Raw genomic sequence first — 22,026 nt, forward strand, 5'->3', positions numbered from 1 at the left:
GCAGAGGCACGCGCGCGGGGGGGCAGAGGCAGCACTTGGCAGAGCTAGAGCGGAGAGCGGTTCCAAGTGATCAGTAGTGTACACGTGCAAAAGCTGCCTTCGCCAAAATGATTCAACAATACTACACACACGCTCACCAATAGAGGTACCACGCTTCGCCGCACCGGATCCCAAACCCCTGCATTGTGACGCGCCGCGCGCGCAGGTCCCACGTGGGCCGCCAGCCGCCCCACTCGCCCACCTGCGAGCAGTGGCGAAGGGAGGTTCGGTGTGTCTACCCGCTAGGTGCGTGGGCGAGGGCGGGTCGCGCCTGGTGAATGATCAGGCCCGAGTGTACCACGAGCCGGCCCACCTTGTACACCTCTCGCCGCATCACGGCGCACGTGTCGGCGCACCACGCCCACTCGTCCCCTACGTGGTCCGCGCAGCCCTGCCTCTTGCTGCGGAAGGCGACGTAGTTGAGGCCCGCCTCGCCCTGGTCCGAGGGCGGCAGCGCCAGCGGCAGCGTGAAGGAGATGCGGGACCTGCTCTCGCACTCGGCCAGCCAGGGGAGCTGCTCGCTCAGCCCGCCCGTCCCGTTGGCCGTCATGCTGTTCCACTCGTCGTCGACGTGCCTGGCAGCCATGCTCCCGATCCACTCATCACTCAGCCCACCGCCATGCTGCTCCACTCAACATGACTGGGAACGAATCTCGGCTCATCTCGGCCAACCTCGGCCAACTCTGCCGTCTCGGCTGTTCTCGGCTAATCTCGCGCATGTTGAAGACGGGGAACTGCCACGCTGCGTGCGAGTAGATGTAGTGGAAGCCCGGCAGGGAGAGGCCGGGGGCGAAGCGGACTGGCCCGTCCCTCAGCGACTGCTCCAGGATGTCCCGCACGTCCTCGAGCAGCCCTCCAAAGGCGGCCTTCAGGTATTCCCGCTCCGTCTCCATCGCCCGCTCGTAGGAGGTGCGAGAGGTGAGCGGCGGCGCGCCGCCCGTCTTGTTCTTGTGGTACGCCCAGTACGGCCCCACCGTGAAGAAGGGCAGCGGCCCCGCCGTATCTGAAATGTGGATGAGTCTGTCCGCCGGGACGGACGCCACGATCGCGGCTGCCTCTTCGGGCGTGAGAACCTGCCGGCGGAACATCTCGCTCTTCGCCCACGGCGAAGAGCCGTTCGCCTGCGGACGAGCCGGAGGGCAGGTCCAGGTCGGTCCTCTCGGACTCTCAGACGCTTCGCAGAAGTGTCTCTCGGAAGCACCGTGTACGAGTAGGATTGCCGGCAGAGCCGCTCGGTCAGCTGAGGAATAAGGCGGCGCTTGGCGATCGCAAAGAGCTGGTGCGTGGCGAGCGCGAGAATAACTGGGCTGGCGGCGGCGCAGCCACGAGCGCGGCGGCCGCCTGGGAACGTGCGGCGGATGCGTCATCAGTGCGTCCACGGTATAAGGTGGCCGCTGCTCCTTGGGCGCAGCGATGAGAAGCGGCAGAGCACACTGTTTTAGTGTGTCGCGGCGTCTCGGAGGCGCCTCTCACCTATTGCGACGGCCCTCAGCCATACGAGCAGCAGCGCGACGACGAGGAGCGGGACGGCGACGGTGGCGGGTGTGAGCTGCGTATAGCCAAAGTAGGGAACGAGGAGGAAGCGGACGCCCCCGGAGGCGTTCAGGAAATGCATGAAGAAGTCAGCACTGGGTCCCAGGAAGGCGATGCGATGACGGCTTAGGGATCCCTAGTGTGAGCTTACGCACGAAGGCAGATCGCTAGAGTAGGAGCTGACCGACCCTCGCGTCCGGTGTTCACCGACGGCCGGGCGGACCACCCGCCCACGCGCCGCCCACGTGCAACGCGGCGCGCGCAAAACTGCAGCCGCCAGTTCACATAAACGCACAACTCCGGACCCAAGACGCACAAGCACAGACAGTCGAGAAGGGGGAGAGACCGCCAGTTCACAGCCTTGTTATTAAGAAAATACCTCCTATGGCGCTGTGCGCTGGCCTGTGAGAGGTTCACAGCCTTGTTATTGAGAAGAGGTAGGTAGGTAGGTAGAAAGGTGAAGAACAGCCAGGCTCAGAAGAAAATACCTCGGGTACGCCAGTTCACGTACAGTGGGTTGCGGGCATTAAGAAAACAGGATACCGGCACGCCGCCGTTTTCTAAGCCTTTCCACAGCCCTCAACACAAACAAACCCCCCTCTCTCTCAGCCCTCACCCACCCCACGCCGTGGTTTCTTAGCTCCGGCCGTACCATGCGGAATCGACGACCCTATCAAGTGCTCAAGTGTCAAGAGCTCAAGCTCCGGCCGGCACTGAGGGAGGGTGTAGAGGATGTAGAGTGTAGAGCGCTGTAGAGCTGTAGAGATGGAGAGCGCTGTAGAGCTGTAGAGCTCTACATCCGCCGCGGGACGAGGCGGGTGCGTTGTAGAGCGATGTAGAGGCGCTCTACAACGTGAAATCTCTACAACATCAACAAACTCTACCTCATAAGCGGCGAACGAGGCACGGTCGCTCTCCGACATTTTAGGCGTGTTGCACTTGCCAGTGCTGCCCTGGCCTTCTGTCTGCCCGCCCAATGGGTGGCAGGTGCCTCTGCTGCTGTGGTATGCCTCACGGCTGCGACTGGCCGGCGCGCCTCGGCGCGTCAGCTCGGCTCGGCGTAGCGATCGTGGCCAGCGCAACTCGCCTGGACTCAACGCTCAGCCAGGAGCTCCCGCACGCGCTGGCGCGAGTCATGGCGCATGCAACGCGTCTGAATGCTCGCCTCGCCTTGCGCAAATGCGACCGTCCTCGCAGCCGACAGTCCACCGCCTGCTAAATAAGCACAGCGACGAATGCGGCACCGGCGACGCATAGCAGGCTGGTCATGACGCAGTTATAGGGTGTTGTGTGCCGTCAGAGTGGCTCTCTGTGTGTCAGGGATAGTCAGGGCCGTCCATCAGAGCTCCAGTAAGCTCGGAGACACCCCATTAGTGCGACTCGACCTCTTTGAGTCACTGCCTTCCCGGGCGGTTTGGCTGTAGAGCCTCTACAACAAACTCTACAACAAAATCGCGCTCTACATCGCTCTACAACGCACCCGCCTCGTCCCGCGGCGGATGTAGAGCTCTACAGCTCTACAGCGCTCCAGAGCGCTCTACATCTCTACAGCTCTACAGCGCTCTACACTCTACATCCTCTACACACCCTCCCTCAGGGCCGGCACTCAAGCAGAGCCGGCCCGAAGGATTTTTAGGTAAGTAAGAGGTAAGCTGCGGTCCGCGAGGGCGATGCCAGAGTCTGCCGCCGAGTCGGCTCTCTGGATGACGGGAAGACGCACACAAGGTCACAAGCCTCCATCCACTCGCACTCCACTCAGAACACCGCAGACTTGGAAAGTGACAAGTGCGCGCGCCGCAGGCGAGGAGAAATTTGCGGGGCTCCAGTTCACACTCGTGTCTGGCTGGCCTTTTCTCGGGGCCGCGCCTGCGGCGCGCTGTGGTTTCTTAGATTTTCGCGGAAATCGCTTGGTAGGGGTTCTTACTGGTACGTTTTCTTAATGCCCAAACACGTGTGAGTGTTAGAGTTGTTTGGTATTGCTAAAAATCTCTCTCTAATGCCCGCAACCCACTGTAAACGCACATCCCCGGGCCCCGAAATCGCACAGTGATGACAGTGACATGCAACACGGGGTCCGCCAGTTCACAGATAGGTTGATAAGAAACAACGCTTTTCGCAGACTCCCTTGTTATTGAGAAGGAAATACCTCCTATGGCCAGCAAATGTGTTTCTTCCTTTCACTTGGAAAGAGCTCTAACGATCTCTAACGGCCCGCTGCCGGTGCTCTCGCCGCGCTGCCGCAGTGCGCTCGCTCGCCGGCAGGAGTGACGACGGAGCAGTCGGCAGGCTACACTACTCAGCGAGAGCATGAGCGGCGAGTGGCTGCTGCGCCTCGACTCGAGCCTCTCCCCGCGGCCGACTCGGCCGGCCACGATCGGGCCGATCGCTGGCGGCAGGTCGCTCGTCGTCGGCCGCGACCCGAGCCGGTGTGACGTCGTTCTCGACTCGGCGGCCTTTCCCGGGCTCATCTCTCGGCAGCATGCTACGATCGTGCTCGAAGAGTCGGGCCCGGTCCTACGAGACTCGTCTCTCAACGGCGTCGGGGTCGACGGAGGCCGCACCGCACGCGGCGAAGCGCAGCACGTCCCGCTGCGGGACGGCTCGACTCTGGTCTTTGGGGTTCGCGGCTCTGCGACAGAGTTCGTCTACCGCGTGGCTCAGCGGCAGACCGAGACAAACCCGCAAGCCACGGCTATAGCACCAGAGGGGAGTGAGGAGATCCACACACTCGACACACTGGGTGGCAGCGACGACGACGACAATGGCTGCATCGGTCCGGCGGTAGCTTCCGATGGCGGGGCCCCGCTCGCGTCAGCGGCGGCGCCTGCGGCTGCGCCGGAGGAGCTCATGGTGGAGGAGCTGCAGTGCTGCATCTGCGCAGAGCTGCTCGTGCGGCCGTGCCAGCTCCGCTGCTCGCACTCGTTTTGCTCGCCCTGCATCTACGACTGGGAGCGCCGCTCGCGCACGTGCGTCATCTGCCGCGAGGAGCTCGAGGAGGCGCCTCCGCAGCCCGTCCGGCTGCTCGACGGCCTCACGCAGAAGCTGGCCGCGCGCTGCCTCTCCGCCGAGGAGAAGGAGGAGTGGGAGGGGCGCGCGGCCGATTGGGACGGGCGCGCCTCGCAGGCCCGGCAGGTGTGGGGCACGCTGCCGCCCAAGCCCGCCCCTGCGGGGCCGCCCGTCCATCGGCACGTCGTCTCGAGGGTGGGAAGCGGAGGGGCCGTCTCGACGTGCCGCCGCTGCCTGCGCCCGATCGCCGCGGGCAGCCTCAAGCTCGGCGTGCGGTCGCACATCCCGCTCTTCAACCACACCGTCGTCTCGTGGCACCACACGAGCTGCCTCCCGCTGCCCGCCGCGCTGCTCGCCGACGGCGACCGCTGCGCGACGGAGGCGGACGCCGCCGCGCTCCTCGACGAGCGGCTCGACGGCGCGACGACCGTCCTCGCACCCGAAGAGCGCCGCGCCCTCGCCGCCCAGCTGCTGGCGGACCCGCCCCCCGCCCGCAGCAAGGCGGCGGCGGCGGGGCGGCGCGAGGGCCGCCAGCAGGGCCGGCGAGAGCCAAGCAGGAACGTGGCCCCGCGCAGGCGCTGAGAGATGAAGCAGAACGGACAGAACGCCGTTTTCCCCGGATGCAGGGATGCATGCCCCGTCGTGATGTGTGGAATGGAATAGTGGGTAGAGCTGCGCGCTATTTTTCTCGTTGACCCCGCGCACAGGATTCGGGGAAGGGTGGCTAATGCGCCTAATCGCTAAAGGGCTCTCTGCCCGCAAGCGGCGCCCCCGCGTCGCAGGCAGCCCGCGCGTCGCACAGACCACAGTCCACGCAGTGTCGCAGACCCAGAGCGGACGCGGTACCATTGACAAATCCGCTGGTATTGCTGAAAATAATCTCTCTCTGCAATGTACCCCCCCACACGTGCACACGAGACGAACAAATAGCAAAATCCGAAAGCATGCCGAGATTTTTTTGAAAAGCACTCTCTGTCTTGTATCTTGAATACCGTGGCGAGACTTGGAGCAGTCGGTAACCTCACGAGACTGCGATCTGCGTGATGACCCGAGGAGTACGACTCCGTGCAAGCCTTCAGCTGGTCCCGGTTTACACCAGAACCTCCGCCAAATCCTTCCTTTAACGTTCTCGGGGTGTGGGGAGTACATGACAACTTGTGTGCACGCGTGCAGGCTGAACAACGGGCCTCTCAGAAGGTTCAGACGCCAGACAGCTAGCGGGACAAAAGATTCTCGCCAATCCAGATACACAAACTTGCCCCCTCGCCCCACGCCGCCACGCGGCGTGGTTGGTGCCACCCTCGCCCGAAAATGAACGAAGAGGAACCCGCGCGCCCGAACCCGCTTCTACTTGGGTTTGTCCGCGACACATCGCGGGAAGAGACAGGCCCTTTTCTCGCGCCGGCACGGGGTGCCCATCCCATATCACCCCCGCCGGGGCGTGAGAACCGAGGCCGAGGCTTTCCTCGTATCACAACCTGAGTCTGCACTCGTGCGTCCCCATGGCTCTCCCTGATTTCCCTGAGCTCATCTCGTCGTCTTCTCCGACGCATCGCCACGGTTTACTCCTCGACCGGTCCTACCCAGATCGCGACGGCTCAATCCTTTCCTTGAATCACGAGGAGGTCGATTTCGAGGCGGCCCTAGCGGAGGCGGAGGCGGAGGCGGCTGCGGCAGAGGCCGCGGCGGAGGCTGCTGCAAGGGCCGCCGCTGCCGCCGCCGCCGCGGCTCGTGAGAAGCGAGCCAAGGCGCGCCTGGCTGCCGCAGAAGCCGCCAATTCAAAGGCGCTGCAGATAGCGGCAAATTCAAAGTCGCCGGCAATGTCGGCGGCGCCGACGCCGACGCTGCCGCCTGCACCGGCTGCACCGGCGACGCCGCCGCAGCCGCCTGCACCGGCTGCACCGGCGACGCCGCCGCCACGGGCTGCGACGTCGGACGCACCGCAGGCTCCGGTGCGAGTGCCAGCGCTGCCCGGCGGCTGGGTGATGGAGGCGCAGCGCGTGAGCGTGTGCCGGCTGGAGGAGCTGGCAGAGGCGCACGACGCAACCCAGTGCGGGAGCGAGGAGTGGGTGGCGGCCAAGCACGCGCCGCTGTTTGCGCAGGACAGCGCGCTAATGTTTGGGCACTACGACGCCAAGTTGCGCTGCGACGGCCTCGTCGCCGAGATCCAGCTCACGCCCACGCCCGACCGCTCCTCTTCCCGGCGCTCCACCTCGACCTCCTCGCCCGCGTCGCCCTCCTCGCCCCCGCCGACTCCGGGCTGGGCCGACGACGTCGACGACGACTGGGCCGCCACCAGCGCCTCGCCTCTGGGAGGGGAGTGGAGCCGCGTGCTCCGCGTCTCGGTCTCCTGGCGGCGGTACGAGCTCGTCCTGCTGACGCAGCGGGACGCGTCCGGCTGCGAGCTGGCTCTGACCCGCCCCCGCCGCGTCCGACTCCGCGTGCTCTCTCGTGCCGAGCTGTGGGACTGGGTTCAGCGCTTCCCGCCCACGCTGGTCGACCCGGCGGCATGTGCGGCACTCGCGAAGACAGAGCCGGACGCGTCAAAGGCGCAGAGGCTCCGCCTCGCCGCCGCGTACGTGTCGTCGCGCCCGCCAGCCCTTGACTCCGTCCGGCCCTGCTTTGCCTGAGGCTGAAGCCCGAGCGGCGGTTGGGTAGCCGTCTCTCGTCATGCCCGACACACCCACAAGCATGAACCATGATGCGGCGATACCTTTCTTTTTAGTACGTGTACTTTTCGCTTACTGGGAGCACAGGGTCTCTCCTTTTTGTATGTATGTTTTTTGTTAGGTTAGGTTAGGTAGGAAGGTGAAGAACCCTCGGACTGGACACCAACGCGGTATATGGGTGTCAAGTAACAGAAAAGAAAATAAAAGCAAGCAAAAATTGAAGTAACAGCCAGCAACAGAAAAGAATTTAGACAAAACAACTCTCTCTCACAGCAGACAGGCTCGACACAGGTGCGAACTGGCGCGTGCTAGTACTATCAACAGAAAAGAAAAATAAAACGGCGCGATGGTCGCCGCGGGCGGGCTAGCTCTCGTCGTGCCCTGCTACAACGAGGAGGAGCGGCTCCGCTCCGCTGCGTTTGTCTCGTACCTCGCAGAGACGCCCACGGTGCGGCGCGGCCGCCGCCCGCTTGCCTTGTGAGGCCCGCAACCAGGTCTTTTCTGCCACGCGTGGTAGGTGCGTCTGATCTTCGTGGATGACGGCTCGTCCGACGGCACGGTGCCCCTCCTGCAGAAGCTCGTCGCGGCCGCGGCCGGCGGCGCGGAGCTGCTGCAGCTGCCTCAGAATTGCGGCAAGGCAGAGGCGGTGCGGCGCGGGATGCTGCACGCGCTCGAGAGCGACGCACAGTATGGCGCGGTCGGGTTCTGGGACTCGGACCTCGCCACGCCCCTCTCCGCCGTCGCCGAGCTGCACTCCGTCCTCTGCAGCAACCCAGCCCTGCAGATGGTGCAAGGTGTGCGCGCGCGCTCCGCTCGGCAGTCGGCAGTGAACAGCATCCCTTCAAACGGTGGTGTGAAAAGGCGCGCGCGTCGCCCTCCTCGGTCGGAAGATCCGCCGCTCCCCAAAGAGGCACTACGCCGGCCGCGTCTTTGCGACGCTCGCCTCGCTGGCGCCGGCCCCGGCCTCCGCTCGGCACACCCGTGACACGCGTCTCTTCACAGCAGCTGCCGGTGTGAGCAGGTGCTCGACATGCCGGTGTACGACACGCAGTGCGGCGCAAAGATCTTCCGCACGACTCCGGCACTGCGGCGCCCTGCGGACGGCGCGGAATCACGGCCAACCCGTCACTGATGAGTCGAGTACCTCAGGCGCTGCGCACCGTGCTGACGGCGCCTTTCCTCACGCGATGGGTGCCCTTCAGCGCACGGGGGTGAGGCCTCCTCTTGCACTACGGCCCCACACCGGCCGCACCGGTCTCTAGGTCTTCGACGTCGAGATGATTGCGCGCTTCTCCGCGCTGCACCGCACCTCGACCACCACCTCCTCCACCTCCACCGCCGACGCCAAGAGCGACGCTGCCCCGCCCTCGCCCTCGGCCTCCTTCGAGGCGCCTCCTCTCTCCACACCGCGGCGGGGGCGTCGACTCGGCGCCTCTTCACGCGGGCACGCGTGAGCAGGTCCTGACTGCCGCCGGCCCCGCCGCCGCCACGCCCGCCGCCGCCGCCAGCGGCGAGGCGCTGCTCGGAGGCGGCACCGAGGCGGCAGCCGAGACGCCGTCCTTCGAGCACAGCATCTTCGAGTGCGTTTCGGCCGCCGCCGCCTCCGTGAGGTGACGGCGGCCTCACAGCTCCGCGCCCTGAGCAGGTTCCCGCTGCACGAGTGGGTCGACGTCGCCGGCTCGAAGCTGCGCCTGACCGACGTGGCTCGCATGGCGTACGGGCTCTGCCAGATCTACGCCACCTACTTCCTCCACGAGTGGCCCTCGGGCGAGCCTTGCACCGCCGCCCAGGCGACTCCAAGTCGGCTCGACCTCGGCTAGCACGGCCGGCTAGCACCTCCACCTCGGCTCCACTTCGGCTAGCACCGCCGGCTGCATCTCCCGCCGCTGAGATCGCCCTCTCCTCACCTCGCAGGCGACGGCACGGCGCTTGCTCTTCGCCTGGGGCGCGCTGCTCTGCACCCTGCTCGCCACCCTCGCCGCGCCGCTGTTGTGGTGGCGCCTCCTCTGAGCGCCGCTTCTCTGATGGCGCAGCGCTGTGGCGAGGCCGCACCGCCCGCACCGCCCTTGCGCTTGTCTTTATTTGCCGGCTGTGGCGGCGCCGTTTGTGTTTTGAGCGGCGCGTGAGCATTACACTCGACGGAGTGAGACATATTGAGCCACCTGTCGTGGCAGATGTGATCTCAGATGAGAGAGAGAGACACGCTTGTGTGATATCTGATGTGGCGCGAGATGATGGCGGAGAGATATGATCACGTGTCGAAAAAACAAAACAACGTGAAAGGCCTGGACGCGGCACATGCGCGCGTGCCACCACCGACAAGCGACGACATGGGCGCCCACGGCCACGCCTCTAAGTAAGAGCTAGTTCGAGCACGAGCGAGCCAACGACCCGGCTCGCCCAAGTGTGCTGACTGTGGTCTGCACGGCCGGCCGCGCCCGCCAAGAGAGGGATGGGGAGAGAGGGGGAGCAGCGCATCACTTTGACTCGACGGCCAGTCGCTTGAGATGGTCCATGAACACCTACTCGCGGCCAGAGGTGTGAAGAGGGGCAGCTCGGCGCGGGTCGCGGGAGAGGGCGCGTGAAGACTTGGAACGAGACGTCGTCAGTGAAGAGGAAGTCGGACGAGGCGGCGCCTGCTCACGGGTGCTCACGGGTGTGCGCGTCAAGAGGCGGACTTCACACACCCCGCTCCGGGAAGGAGACGGAGTCGAGCGAGGGGCGGGACCGGGCTGCGACGGGCTGTGCGCGGCTGTGTCTGGGTTGCGTCCCGGCTGCTTCTCGGCGGTGTCTCGGCTGCATGCTCACCCGACTGCGACGAGTTGTGCGTGACCGACGGGTTGAGCTTCGCGAGCAGGAAGCGGGCCTGCGAGCCGTACTGGTCGCACTCGATGTACATCGGCACGGGGAAGCGCTGCTGCAGCAGCTCGGCCGCGTCCTCCTTGGGCGCCGAGAGGAGCTCGCGGAAGTTCTGGTGCTCTGCGGTCTCGTGGTAGCCCTGCTTGCGCCACGCGGAGATCGTCTCGCCGTGGTAGACGATGACGTGGAAGAAGGTGTCGAGCAGCAGGATGCGGTCGGGGGCGATGGAGGTGACGTCGAGCAGCACGGGCACGGGCGGGCCTGTGGCGGCACCGGGCCCGGGGAGGGACTGCTCACGGCCGAGGGGCGCGGCGAGGGGCACACGCGGGCATGGGGGCGGTCGGGCCCCTCGGGCGAATCTGCGTCTCGGCTGCATCTCGGCTGCATCTCGGCTGCATCTCGGCGGCATCTCGGCGGCATCTCGGCGGCATCTCGGCGGCATCTCGCCCTCGAAGGAGTAGGCGAGCAGCGTGGGCTGGATCATGATGAGCGAATTGGTCGTGTTTTCGCGCGCAAAGATGAGGCGGTAGTACGTGGTCTCGTCAGGCGAGTTGCCAAAGACCTAGAGCCGAAGTGGCGTTGAAGTGGAGGCGAAGTGGCGTTGAAGTGGAGCCGAAGTGGCGTTGAAGTGGAGGCGAAGTGGAGGCGGAGTGGAGCCGAGGTGGGACCGAGGTGGAGCCGCGGTGTAGCCGAGGTGGAGGTGCGTGGTCGCTGGGCCTGCAGGAACTGCGAGCGGCGCAAGTGGAACATGAACTGCGGGTAGATGGAGAAAGCGGACGAGAGGCGGAACGAGGCGGGGTCGTCCTTGCGGTAGTCCGCAAACTTGCCAACCAGCCGGATCAGCATGCGGTCGATCCAGCGAAGGATGTCGAACGCCTGAGGAGGTCGGCGCTCCATCCTGAGAGATCCGCCAGCCGGTGCGGGTCGATCCAGCGGAGCAGTGACCGCGCCTCCTCCGTCTGCGTCTTGTGCGAAGCGATGCGCGCCATCAGCACCGCCGCGGCCTCCTGGTCGAAGCCGCGCGCCATCTCGCCCGCCTGCGCCGCCTCGGCCCAAGGCCGCGCCAGCGTGGTGACGCGCAGCCGGTACTGGCCCGACGAGTGCTGGTACGAGGTGAGCAGCTGCAGGTAGCGCTGCCCGCCCGCCTGCTGCTGCTGCTGCCCTCCGCTCTGCGCCGCCATCTCGAAGTAGAGGGCGAGCGTGGTGTCCTCGTCGAGCCCGCCCACGCTCCACGCATTCGTGTTGCCGAGCCCGATCTCCGTCTCGCCTGCTCGAGGCGCAGCGCCGAGATCGCGCCGAGATCGCGCCGAGATCGCGCCGAGATCGCGCCACTCAGCCCCGCCCTCCGCCTCTCCGCGCCGAGAGCCATCTCTCGGCGGTCTCTCGGCGATCTCCCGGCTACGTCTCGCCGACGTTGTTCGACTTTTTGCCGAGCGAAGCGCAGTTGCCGATGGCGCCGCACACCTTGAACTCGTTCGAGGTGAGCACCTCGACCGTGCCTGCTCGCAGCAGCAGCCGGTGTGAAGGCGGCTCACCCGCCGGAGACACAGCCCCGTCTCAGGACCGCCTCCGAAAGCCATCCGCAGCGCCGTGCCCGACGCGTCGCGCGCGAAGACCTGCGAGAGCGACTGCTTGAAGATGTTGCCTAGGCGGGGGGCCAGAGGCAGCTCAGGGAGTGGCAAGAGCAGGCTGCAGCGAGAGCGCTGCTTGAGAGCTCTCGCCGGTGAAGGACTCGGACATGACCGTGTACCCGCCCGTCCGCTCGACCACGGCCCGCATCTCCGCCACGCCGACCTGTCCGCACCGCAACCCCGCTGTGAAGAGAGCGGCTCTCGCCTTGGCGACCTCCGCCGCCCCCCGCCTGGTCGAGCGCGCAGGCGAAGATGTCGAAGACATGCCCAACCTTGGGGTGGGGCGAGCCGTCGTGAGTCAGTCCTCGGCAGGTCACCGCTCACGAGGCGGTCGAGGGCGTGTGGCGGGCATTTTGAGGCGGAGATATGGGGAGACATGGGGAGACATGGGGAGACATGGGGAGATGTGGCGGGCCTTTGAGGCGCGCTGCGCCACTCCGGCGTAGTGCTTGAGCGCCTTCTTCATGTGCTTGACGTTGCCTGCAGGCAGGCTTGAGCGCAGGGTCTGGGAAGGGTCGAGCACGGACCCCGCCCTCGTTCAGAGGTCGACGCTGCCCGTCTCCTTCTCGATGTCGTGGTGCGACCGGATCGGCTCGGCCAGCGGGCAGCCAACCTGCTCACACCCCCCTCCTCACGCCGGCCCCTCACGGACCGCCCGCGCGGCAGGCCGACCCACCGTCTGCCCCGGCCCGATGGTGCACGGTCCGCCCGTGAAGAGCATCACGCGCGCGCCTAGCTCACGGACGGACAGCTGTGAACGGCGGCCGACCTTCGCCGCCGGTGCAGCAGCGCCGCGTCTCGCGCGCCCGTGTTTGGGAAGGCGAGCTCTAGCAACGAGACGGCGATCGACGCGGCGGCGCCGGTGCAGCGCTGCGGCCGCGAATCGGAGGGCACCTGCGCACGAGGCGGCGCGAGGCTTGACTGCCGCGGCTGCTCGAGCAGGCTGCTCGAGCAGGCGGCGCGGGTTGGCGGGTCGTGGCGGACCGGCCACGGGTCTCGCCGCAGCTCGGAGAGGACGTTTGAGATTGCGAACTCCGCCTCCGAGATGGGCAGCAGGAAGCGGGCCGACGCAGAGCGGGCGTCCGCGGGGCCGCCCTGCCCCGCCGCCCTGCCGCCGCGGCCTGCACCTCCCGCGGAGATGCCTGCGCGGCACGGGGTAAGGGTCGGGGTCGGGCACGGGGCCGTGGGGAAGGCGGCGGGCAGGTGTGCGGCGGGGTGCGGCGGGGCGCCCAGCTGCTCGGCGAGCTGGGCCGGGGCCGGGTCCTTAGTCCCCTTGAAGGTGTAGCACCTGCGCAGCAGCGGCGCGCGCGGTGGGAAGAGGACTGGAGGCTGCCGGGTCTGTGCCTGCGACGTGTCGCACTTGGAGCAGTGCTCGAAGCCGAGCTCGTGGACTTGGACGACGGTGCCGAAGGTGATGAGGCCGATGAGCGCCGTCGGCGCCGCGGAGGCTAGCAGCTGCAGCACTTGCTCGAGCGAGTCCTTGAGCGCCTGCGGCTCGCGGCGCTGCGAGGTGGGCGGCGCTGGCTGCCTCTCGGCTGCCTCTCGGCTGCCTCTCGGCTGCCTCTCGGCTGCCTCTCGGCTGTACGTGCCTGCAGCTCTGACTCCTCGAGGCAGGTGTCGACGACCCAGAGGAAGACGGGCGGGCCGGCGGGCGCACGGGGGAGCGCATACTCGATGGTGGTGTACTGCGGGGGAGGGGAGGGGCTGAGGGGCGGAGGGGGGGGGGGGGGGGCTGCGCACACGGGCGCTCCGAGGGCAGCCGGCAGAGAGAGGCGCCACGGTGCCGTCGGATCGGGGGAAGACGGCACACGACCATCTCCCTCCACCCCATCCCGCTGCGAGTGGGAGAGAGTGCAGGCTGCTCACGCACCGCTGGAAGCAAAAGGGACAGACCCAGATCTTGGCCTTGAAGTCGATGCGGCAATACGGGTTGAGCATCGCGGGGCACGTCCCCTTGCACATCACCGGCTCGTACGGCAGCAGCGGGAGGCCCTCAATCGCCTGGTGGTGGCGACGGCAGCGGTGGCGGCGGCACGGGCGGGCGGCGGTGAGAGCGGCGGTGAGGGCGACGGAGACGATGGCAGGCGATGTGGGAAGAGGCCAGCGGCGATCGCGGCGAGCTGGTGGCATTGGCCGGGAGGGAGGAGGTTTCACAGGCGGCCCGCGCCTTCAGCGGTGTGTACAGGCAGCCAAGGGGCACCACGATGCGCGTCGCCTCGAGGCGTGAGCTCGGCCACACGTTCCACGAGAAGCGCACGCCGTCGGTAGCCTCTACGTCGTGGAAGTCGCCCATGGCGGAGCGGAGTTCGCAAGCCCGTGGGCTAGAAGCAGCAGCGCTGGGACAGCTAAGTCTCGGCGAAAGAATTCGAATCCCACGGCGAGAGCAAGGGAGGCAGGTTTGAACGAGTGGGCGGGCAGGCTGTCTGTTTACAGGCGCCGCCCGCCCGCGCGCGCGCCGACCCAACTCCGAGCACGCTCGCTCGCCGCTGGGCGGCGCGCGTCCACACTGCGTCGGCAACACGACGCAGGAGCTCGCTCACTGCTGCTGCGGCGGCGGCAGCGACGGCGACTGCGAGCTGACGGCTGAAGGCTGTACGGCTGTACGGCTGACGGCTGGCGGCTGGCGGCTGCGGCGAACGGCGACGGCTCGGTTCGCGTTCGCCCCGCGACGGTGCGACTGAGCCTGCCGCGCTCGATCTGGGAGCCACTCGGCGCCAGTTCGAGCGGCGGTCGGCTCGGCCACTGCGGGTGCGACGCATGATAGAGCTGCTGGGCGCCGCATCGTGTACTACCGACCCACGCCAAGGCGCGGGGCGGTGGTGCTCGCCGGCGCTCGCGGTGCTTCGGTGCTCGAGCGCGCTCAACATTGTGGTCGTTCAGGGCGGCTCGCACAGCGCCCGCAGGGCGAGGACACGCGCAGGGGCCGCACCTCTAGCGAAGCCCACAGAGTGGGAGACTCCTATCACCGCCCTGCCACCCACGTGAGCCTTTTGGCCGCCTCTGTCAGTGTGCCCGTGGTAGTGAGAGACTGCTGGTGAGAAGCCGGAGGAAGGTCGCTAGTCGAGAGAGATCGCCAGTGGAATAGGGAGTCCACCGTGCTGCGAGCCTGTCGCTGTCCCTTGTCAGGAGCAGGTGAGAACTAGGAGAGCGCAACCAGTAGGAGGCCCGCGCCTGCCCCCGTGCCGCCGGGTGCAACCTGTCCTATACGAGAGAGGAATCCCTGGGACCCTGTCGTGTGGGTGAACCCTGCCCAGCCCCCCTCCGTGTCGCGATGCGCTCCCCGCTCCCGTTCCCCTGTGTCCCTGATCGTCCTTACAAGATCCTGCTCGTGCAGGTGGGGACCCTGTCCTTCTCCCACCCCTCGTTTGGCGTGCCCGTTTTATTTATTGCTCGTATGCCACGTCGCCGCCTGTGTTTGGGTTTCTATGTTTGCGATTTGGAATTTGGTATTTGTCCAACTCTTTGTTTATTATTTATTTAAGATCGCAAGGGCGGGGACCTGTTGCGGTGTTTGCTGGTTCTTTTTTACCCTAACCCACCTCACAGTAGAGAGGTGTCCGTTTTTATTTATTCCATCCCTACAAAGAACAGTCGCCGACCATCCCTACAAAGAACCCTGCACATACACCGACAATTTCTGCTCCTTTTTACCCATCAGCCATCTCCTAGCAGAGGTGCCCGTTTTATTTATTCTTGCACCTCCTTGCTCTCCTATGTGCTATGTGCCACGTGGCTGTGTGTGTTTGGGTTTCTATGTTTGCGATTTGGATTTTGGATTTTCTACTGCACTTTGTTTATTTATTTCTCAGTACTCATCTTCTTCTCTGTTTGACCGTTTTATTTGTTCAACCAGTAGGAGGCCCGCGCCTGCCCCCGTGCCGCCGGGTGCAACCTGTCCTATCCCTGTCGTGTGGGTGAACCCTGCCCAGCCCCCCTCCGTGTCGCGATGCGCTCCCCGCTCCCGTTCCCCTGTGTCCCTGATCGTCCTTACAAGATCCTGCTCGTGCAGGTGGGGACCCTGTCCTTCTCCCTTCTCCCACCCCTCGTTTGGCGTGCCCGTTTTATTTATCCAGCCCCCCTCCGTGTCGCGATGCGCTCCCCGCTCCCGTTCCCCTGTGTCCCTGATCGTCCTTACAAGATCCTGCTCGTGTGCAGGTGGGGACCCTGTCCTTCTCCCACCCCTCGTTTGGCGTGCGCGTTTTATTTATTCCCTGTGTGGTGGCGGCGTGCCGTTCTCCCATCCCTCCCTTGGGTTGTGTGTTCTCTTTCTTTCTTTCTGGCGGCGTGCCGTCCTCCCATCCCTCCCTTGGGTTGTCCGTTTTCTTTCTTTCTTTTTTTTACCAGGGGTTTTAGGTACTACATGTATATTGTTGGCAAGGTCGTTGTCTGCTCTATTTATTCTAAGCTGCTTATGTGGCACCGCAGAGGCTCCCTTGGGGATGCTTGAGGCCACCCCAACCACTCACGAAGCCTTACGTGGGCGTATTCAAATCTACTTTTATGGTTTACCTACATTATGCGAGTAGTATTCGCGCGCAAGAAGCGTCGCTACACAGAGCCTACCCGCCCCCCACCGGGCCGAAGAGCCAGCCCTATCCGCGCGGCGATGCGCCCTGCCCCGTCGCTTTTGCAAAATCCTGCAAAGGTGGGGACGTGTCTGTCCTCGACCCAGCCCTAGCTTGGGATGTCCGTTATATTTCTCGCTCGTGCGTCCTTGTGCTTGGAACTTGGCTAACCTCCTTTCACCTCCTGCTCTCCTATGCCACGTGGCTGTGTGTGTTTGGGTTTCTATGTTTGCGATTTGGATTTTGGATTTTCTGCTGCACTTTGTTTATTTCTGCAGCTTGAAGGGATCGTCTTTGTATGGCCCCCACCCAAACTTCCCCTTCTTCTCGAGCGGCATCTGGACCTCCGCCTGCGAGCGGCCATGGAGCGCCGTGGCGTACAGCTCCGTGTTAGCTCGCAGCTCCCTGCATCCGCCCTTCTCCACATCGCCGGTCATCATGCCGATGCAGAACTCAATCCACGCCTCCACCGCAAACACACGCGGAAGCCCGGTGACCGCATCAACAATGATCTCCAGCTTGGCGAGGCCGTTTTCCATCACCACCTTGCAGAAGGACGGATACCCCTGCTTTTGAAGCCACGCATCGAAGCCCAGCACCCGCTTCTCGTACTGCGCGCTCACCCGCTGCTGCCGCTCCTATAAAGACAACCACACGTGTGAGCCTAAGGGAGCGGCGTGCTCTGCCCGCACCGCCGCACCATCACGCGCCTTGCCTTCGAAGCTGCCTGCCTGGAGCCACACCTGGAACTTGCCGTGGTGCTCGGCGTCGTTTGTGTAGTCCTTGCGTTGCGGCATCGATGCGACCGACAAAGAGCCCGCTGGGGTCTCCCTTGCGATTGCCTCGGTGCCCCGCCAGCGTGCTTTTGTCATCATGCTGTCGTGCCTCTCCGCAGCCGCCGCGCTACCGCGGCCTCCGCCGCAGAAGGTGGCCCGCGCCTTCGCGAATCCCGTCTTGCGGCTTTTGCCGGATGCCCACCGCTTGGCCTCATTGCGGGGGCGGCCACCGGGCCGTGCCGTGGCCGCCCCCGTAGCTCGCGAAGCTGCGAACCGGGCTGCGTCCACTGCGCCGCGCCAGCGCGCCGCGACCGTCGGCCCCCGGACTCGGTTTTTCGCGGCCTGCGCCGGAGAGTTGGCGGTCGTGTGCTGGGTGGTGATCGTCATCTGTCTGCTCTGCTGTGCTTCTCGCTCGTGCGTCCTTGGACTTGTGCTGACCTCCTTTCACCTCCTGCTCTCCTATGCCACGTGGCTGTGTGTGTTTGGGTTTCTATGTTTGCGATTTGGATTTTGGATTTTCCATTGCACTTTGTTTATTTATTTATTAGGCAGGAGGCGGCGGCGCCGCAGAACGAAGCAGAGGAGAGCGACGCGACAGAAGAAGAAGAGACAAGGGAGAGAACGACGAGAAGGGGGCGACCGCGAGGTGGCATGAAGGTCGCAGCGAGAATCTGCGAGAGACTGCGAAGAGAGATAGGAAGAGGCGGACGCCCAAGGGTGGGCGACGGCTAGCGCACCACACCCCTCTCCTTAAAATCCCTGTGTGGTGGCGGCGTGCCGTCCTCCCATCCCTCCCTTGGGTTGTCCGTTTTCTTTCTTTCTTTCTGGCCCCTCCCTATGTGTAAGAGCGCGCACGAGTGGGTGTGCGAGCAATATCGAAAGACGGTGAGGAAAGCGGCGAGTCGCAATTGATCCATGTGCTGCTTGGCACGTCGATGGTGGTGGCGGAATGTGGTTGTGGGTGAGTGGCGGCAGCATGTGGGGGCCGTTAGCCTGCGTTTTCTTTCTTTCTTTGCGGCCCGTTGGATCTTCCATTTATTTCTTTGCGCGCACGAGAAAGGACGACAGCCGCCCGCCAGAGTTTTCTATCCTGGAGTTTCGTTGTAACCTTCTCTCTTAATATCATCGCAAACCCCGTCAGCAGTCCTCCTCCGGGAATGTACGTAAGAGCTACATACACTGAGAGAGGCCGACTGCGCTGAGTGGTAGGGCCCCCAAGGGCCTAGAAATCGCGCCTGCCTCTCCCTTTTCTCCCAGTAAGCTAAAAGTACACTGAATATCTATCTGACACGCCGCAAGGACGCACACGAGGACGCACGTCCCTGGCACGTTCCAAATATGGCCATGATCGCCTCCTCAGAGCACTGGCTCGACTCGGCCCTTACGCTCCTTGCGGATAGCACTCGACTCAGCCAGTTCCTCGTCCTCTACCAGCTCGTCTTCCTGCTCGTCGTCCTGGCTTGCCTTGGTGCACAGCTTTTATTGACTGCCTGCTGCAACGTTTGGCGCCGCGAGGATGGGTTAGGCGGGGCCATGTGCCTTCAGCGGCACCGCCTCCCTAGCCTGGCGAAGCAGCGCTAGTCCTGGCGCGGCGGTACACGGGGATCGTGCTTCGTGGAGCCAGGCCCCGAGTCGCGGACAGCATGCATTCGAGAGATGGCGGCAGCGGGGGCTGAGCGACTGGGGCCCAAGAACAGATCAGAGTATACGACGGGCGTCCAGACATCCTGGCAGTCACGCTCGCCTTTGGCCCACCTTCCGCCGTGATGCCGCGATCACGGTGACAGTGTCAGCGTCACCACACTTTGAGAGAGCGGTGTGCCAGACCGGCCATAACGATGAGCCCTCCTGGACGGAAGACAAACCCCCCCTCGATCTCTCCTGTGTCATGCTATGCGCTGTGTGTGCAGCGCGCTGAGCAGATCGCCGGAGTATACAGCGTTGGGTGTGTGGGTGTTTCACAGCGGTTGCCAGCCCTCGCGGGGACCCGCGTCGAGACGCGCGCGAGGAGAGACGGCGCACCAGAGGGCGGGGCCGGCGGCCGCGCGGCCGGGGGCGCGCGGGGAATCTCGGGGACTCGAAGTGTGAGGTGTGTGTTTGCGTTTTATTAAATGTTTTTGTTGTTTGGGCTTTTCGGATACGCCTCGGGCAGAGTTTCACCGCCAGCGGCCGGGAGGTCGTCGGTCCGCGCTTCTTCGTTTTTTAGCGCTTTTTTCGTTTTACATGTGTCAATGTCTCCCTCGTGCCTCACAAGAACGCTCCTCAGCCCGATCGACCGAAAAGCGAAACCCTCTCTCACCCTGCGCCACGAAAACACGAGAGCGCGCGGCCGGTGCAAACAGCGCAGCGAGGCGAGGACGGCCAGAAGAGAGGCGCGGCCGGCCAAGCGCGGGATAACGGACAGCAGTGCACGGCCCCGAGGTGGCGAGCCGGCGGCAGCCCCTGCGGAAGGTAGGCTCAGTCCATCTGGTCGATCGGCGTGAAGTTGAGGCCGAGGCCGTCGTTGCCCAGCTCGATGTACTTATTGATGGCGTCCTTGCCCTTGGCGTACGCGTCCTGCGCGATCTTGCGCCGCTTGCCGTCGTCCATCGCCTGTGGTGAGGCCAGGACATGTCGCGGAAGGGTCGAGCGGCGAGGCCAGGAGGCAGGAGCGGCTGGCGGCGGTGGGAGCGGTGCGCGCAGCGGCGGGCGGCGGTGGTGACGGAGGGCGGCGCAGCACACCTTTGGCCCACCAAAGCCAAAGAAGCCGCCGCTGCCCTCCTTGCCGCTCGCGGCGGAGCGCAGGTCACGGCACGCCTGAGGAGGTCGGGCAAAGTGAGGGACAGGAGCCGCGCTGTGCCCCGCACCCCCACCTCCCGAGACCGGCAGAGAGGAGAGGGAGGGAGGGAGGGAGGGAGAGGAAGAGTGGGAAGGGAGAGGAGTTGCGTGTGCGGCTTCACCTCGCGCAGCTCGTCGATGGCGTCGTTCATCGCGAGCGTCTTCGGCGAGATCGTCTTCGACGAGAAGGAGGACGACCACAGCTCGAGCGGGCCGAACAGCCGGTCAATCGGACCTTTGGAGGTGAGGGCCGGAGGTGAGGGCAGTGGAGGTGAAGGCAGCGGAGGCGAGGGCAGCGGAGGCGAGGTCGGAGCCGTGCGGGGGAAGGAATGCAGGCAGGGGTGCAGCGGAGAGGAGGACTGCGGCAGTGGGCAGAGAGAGGCGGCAGTGAGGAGAGCTTCAGTGAGGAGAGCCGGCACTGAGGCAGTGAGAGAGCACACCCTTCTTCTCGAGCGCCGCCTGGATCGCGGCCCAGTCGCCACTGCTCACCTGCTTGCGCAGGCCTCCCGCCCAGTAGTCGCGCCCGCGCTCCACACGCGGCACATACCGCGTGTACGCCTGCTGCCGCGTCACCAGCGTAGACTCTGCCCGCGCCTGCGCCGCCGGAAGTAGCGCCGAGAGCCCGGCCGCCGCCGCGACGACCTCGCGGCGAGAGAGCGAGAGGTCATCCGAGGCAAGGCAGGCGGGCTGGCCGACGCGGACTGGGCCAACGGCCAGGCGCGAGGCGCCGACCGGCGAGACGACGACCGACGGCGAGGCGGCGAGCAGCGAGAGCATATCTGGGGAGTGGTTTCTAGCGAAGGTCGGGAAGGGAAAAGAAAAACGAAAGAACCCGGACCTAAGACCCTTCTAGTCAGCGTGCCGTTCTCCCATCCCTCCCTTGGGTTGTGTGTTTTCTTTCTTTCTTTCTTTCCTTCTAGTCAGTGAGAAGAAGGAAGAAGGAGGCGAAACAGTGTCACACCAAAATGTCGACAAATGTGAAAATACGCTGAAGACACGCACAACTTTCGCGTCGAGCCGTGCTACCTCGCCCTGCGGGCCGACCGCTCACCACAGCTCACACCTCCCCTTTAAAATGCCGTTGCTGCCGGACCTGCCCTTCACGCAGTCGAGTGCCTATCACCTAGCAATCTGCATGTGGTACGACACAGCCATCGCGAGCTCTGCCGGCATCGCCGCCGACATCAACCGCAGGTACGCGGAACGGCACGGCTTTGCATTCGTCTCGAGTGATGTCGTCTACAGTCCGGATCGCCGCCCATCGTGGCAGCGGCTGAGCCTGATGCTGCGCACTCTCGAGGGCGGAGTGCAAGGCACACCTGTGGCCGCTGTGCTGTGGCTCGATGCTGACGCAGTCTTCCTGCATGAGAACGGCGACGCGCTTGCGGCGCAGCTCGAGGCACACGGCATTGTGGGTGGCGGGCGAGGCCCCGACATCCTGCTCTCCGGCGATCGTCCGTCCGACCTCTTCGTCAATACGGGAGTCATGGTCGTCCGCAACACGCCCTACGCGCGCGCTTGGCTGCGCTGGTTTATCAGCCTCAACGCCAGCCGGCCCGAGACGAGCAAGGACGCGCCGATATGCCTCAAGCTGCTCATGCGCTTCCCGTGGGAGCAGGGCTGTATCGGAGAGCTGTGGCACCGCAACGCGAGCGCGCTTTGGAGGCACGCCAAGCTCCTGCCGTACGGCGCGCTTCAGACGGCCGCCGCGCCGCCTCAGTTTGTGCGGCCGAGTGCTCCAATTGTGCACTTCATGCACGGGATCCCGCACCTCGGCAGCCGCACCGAGCCGATGGATCAAAAGGACCGTGAGGACGGGCTGCAAGTGGTCAAAGAGCGGACCGATCTCGTCCTCTCTGGCGGAAAGCCCGCACCACTCCCGCTGGTCAAGTTCTTCTCGCGGCTCACGCTAGGGCCACACGAGACTATGGCGACGCTCCTCAACGCAAAGCTGCCGCTCTACCTGTTTCCGCACGACTACCTCACCTCCACCCGCTACTTGAACCCACCGTCAGACAAGCAGCCCAGCGAGTGGCCGCCGGGGGACCCCGCGCTGCTGCTGAGCGAGGCTCCGCGAAGCGGGGGCAGCGGCAGCGGCACCGCCCGCGCAGCGTTGGACGCCAAGCGCGAG

General features: G+C 65.0%; 6 protein-coding genes across 6 annotated transcripts; 3 read left to right on the forward strand and 3 right to left on the reverse strand.

Moving 5' to 3' along the window:
- Positions 1–133: 133 nt before the first annotated feature.
- On the reverse strand, positions 134–1,654 carry EMIHUDRAFT_113128 (hypothetical protein; the record flags this gene model as incomplete). The annotated part of the gene is made up of 5 exons (XM_005783099.1): positions 134–241; positions 353–614; positions 775–1,160; positions 1,241–1,380; positions 1,513–1,654. 5 exons carry the CDS (start codon positions 1,652–1,654, stop codon positions 134–136), a joined length of 1,038 nt encoding a protein of 345 aa, XP_005783156.1.
- A 2,225-nt stretch (positions 1,655–3,879) lies between these two features.
- Positions 3,880–5,160, forward strand: EMIHUDRAFT_113129 (hypothetical protein; the record flags this gene model as incomplete). The annotated part of the gene is made up of 1 exon (XM_005783100.1): positions 3,880–5,160. One exon carries the CDS (start codon positions 3,880–3,882, stop codon positions 5,158–5,160), a length of 1,281 nt encoding a protein of 426 aa, XP_005783157.1.
- Positions 5,161–6,065: 905 nt separating this feature from the next.
- EMIHUDRAFT_442424 (hypothetical protein) lies at positions 6,066–7,408 on the forward strand. Its single transcript, XM_005783101.1, has one exon. It carries the CDS (start codon positions 6,081–6,083, stop codon positions 7,206–7,208), a length of 1,128 nt encoding a protein of 375 aa, XP_005783158.1. The 5' UTR covers positions 6,066–6,080; the 3' UTR covers positions 7,209–7,408.
- Positions 7,409–7,593: 185 nt separating this feature from the next.
- EMIHUDRAFT_456488 (hypothetical protein) lies at positions 7,594–9,334 on the forward strand (the record flags this gene model as incomplete). Its single annotated transcript, XM_005783102.1, has 6 exons — positions 7,594–7,695; positions 7,765–7,806; positions 7,873–8,041; positions 8,776–8,857; positions 8,893–9,037; positions 9,162–9,334. The coding sequence occupies 6 exons, from the start codon at positions 7,594–7,596 to the stop codon at positions 9,255–9,257; spliced, it is 636 nt and encodes a 211-aa protein (XP_005783159.1). The 3' UTR covers positions 9,258–9,334.
- Positions 9,335–9,488: 154 nt separating this feature from the next.
- Positions 9,489–14,030, reverse strand: EMIHUDRAFT_456489 (hypothetical protein; the record flags this gene model as incomplete). The annotated part of the gene is made up of 15 exons (XM_005783103.1): positions 9,489–9,769; positions 9,837–9,883; positions 10,056–10,367; positions 10,981–11,362; positions 11,520–11,605; positions 11,671–11,751; positions 11,828–11,900; positions 11,968–12,009; positions 12,153–12,217; positions 12,293–12,350; positions 12,414–12,469; positions 12,865–13,025; positions 13,098–13,225; positions 13,631–13,690; positions 13,938–14,030. The coding sequence occupies 15 exons, from the start codon at positions 14,028–14,030 to the stop codon at positions 9,725–9,727; spliced, it is 1,689 nt and encodes a 562-aa protein (XP_005783160.1). The 3' UTR covers positions 9,489–9,724.
- Positions 14,031–19,302: 5,272 nt separating this feature from the next.
- On the reverse strand, positions 19,303–20,682 carry EMIHUDRAFT_442429 (hypothetical protein). The gene is made up of 4 exons (XM_005783104.1): positions 20,336–20,682; positions 20,018–20,130; positions 19,800–19,874; positions 19,303–19,682 (listed from the first exon to the last, which is right to left on the reverse strand). Exons 1-4 carry the CDS (start codon positions 20,670–20,672, stop codon positions 19,536–19,538), a joined length of 672 nt encoding a protein of 223 aa, XP_005783161.1. The 5' UTR covers positions 20,673–20,682; the 3' UTR covers positions 19,303–19,535.
- Positions 20,683–22,026: the final 1,344 nt, after the last annotated feature.

The sequence above is a fragment of the Emiliania huxleyi genome, assembly GCF_000372725.1.
Source record: "Emiliania huxleyi CCMP1516 chromosome Unknown EMIHUscaffold_182, whole genome shotgun sequence".
NCBI classification, from domain to species: domain Eukaryota; phylum Haptophyta; order Isochrysidales; family Noelaerhabdaceae; genus Emiliania; species Emiliania huxleyi.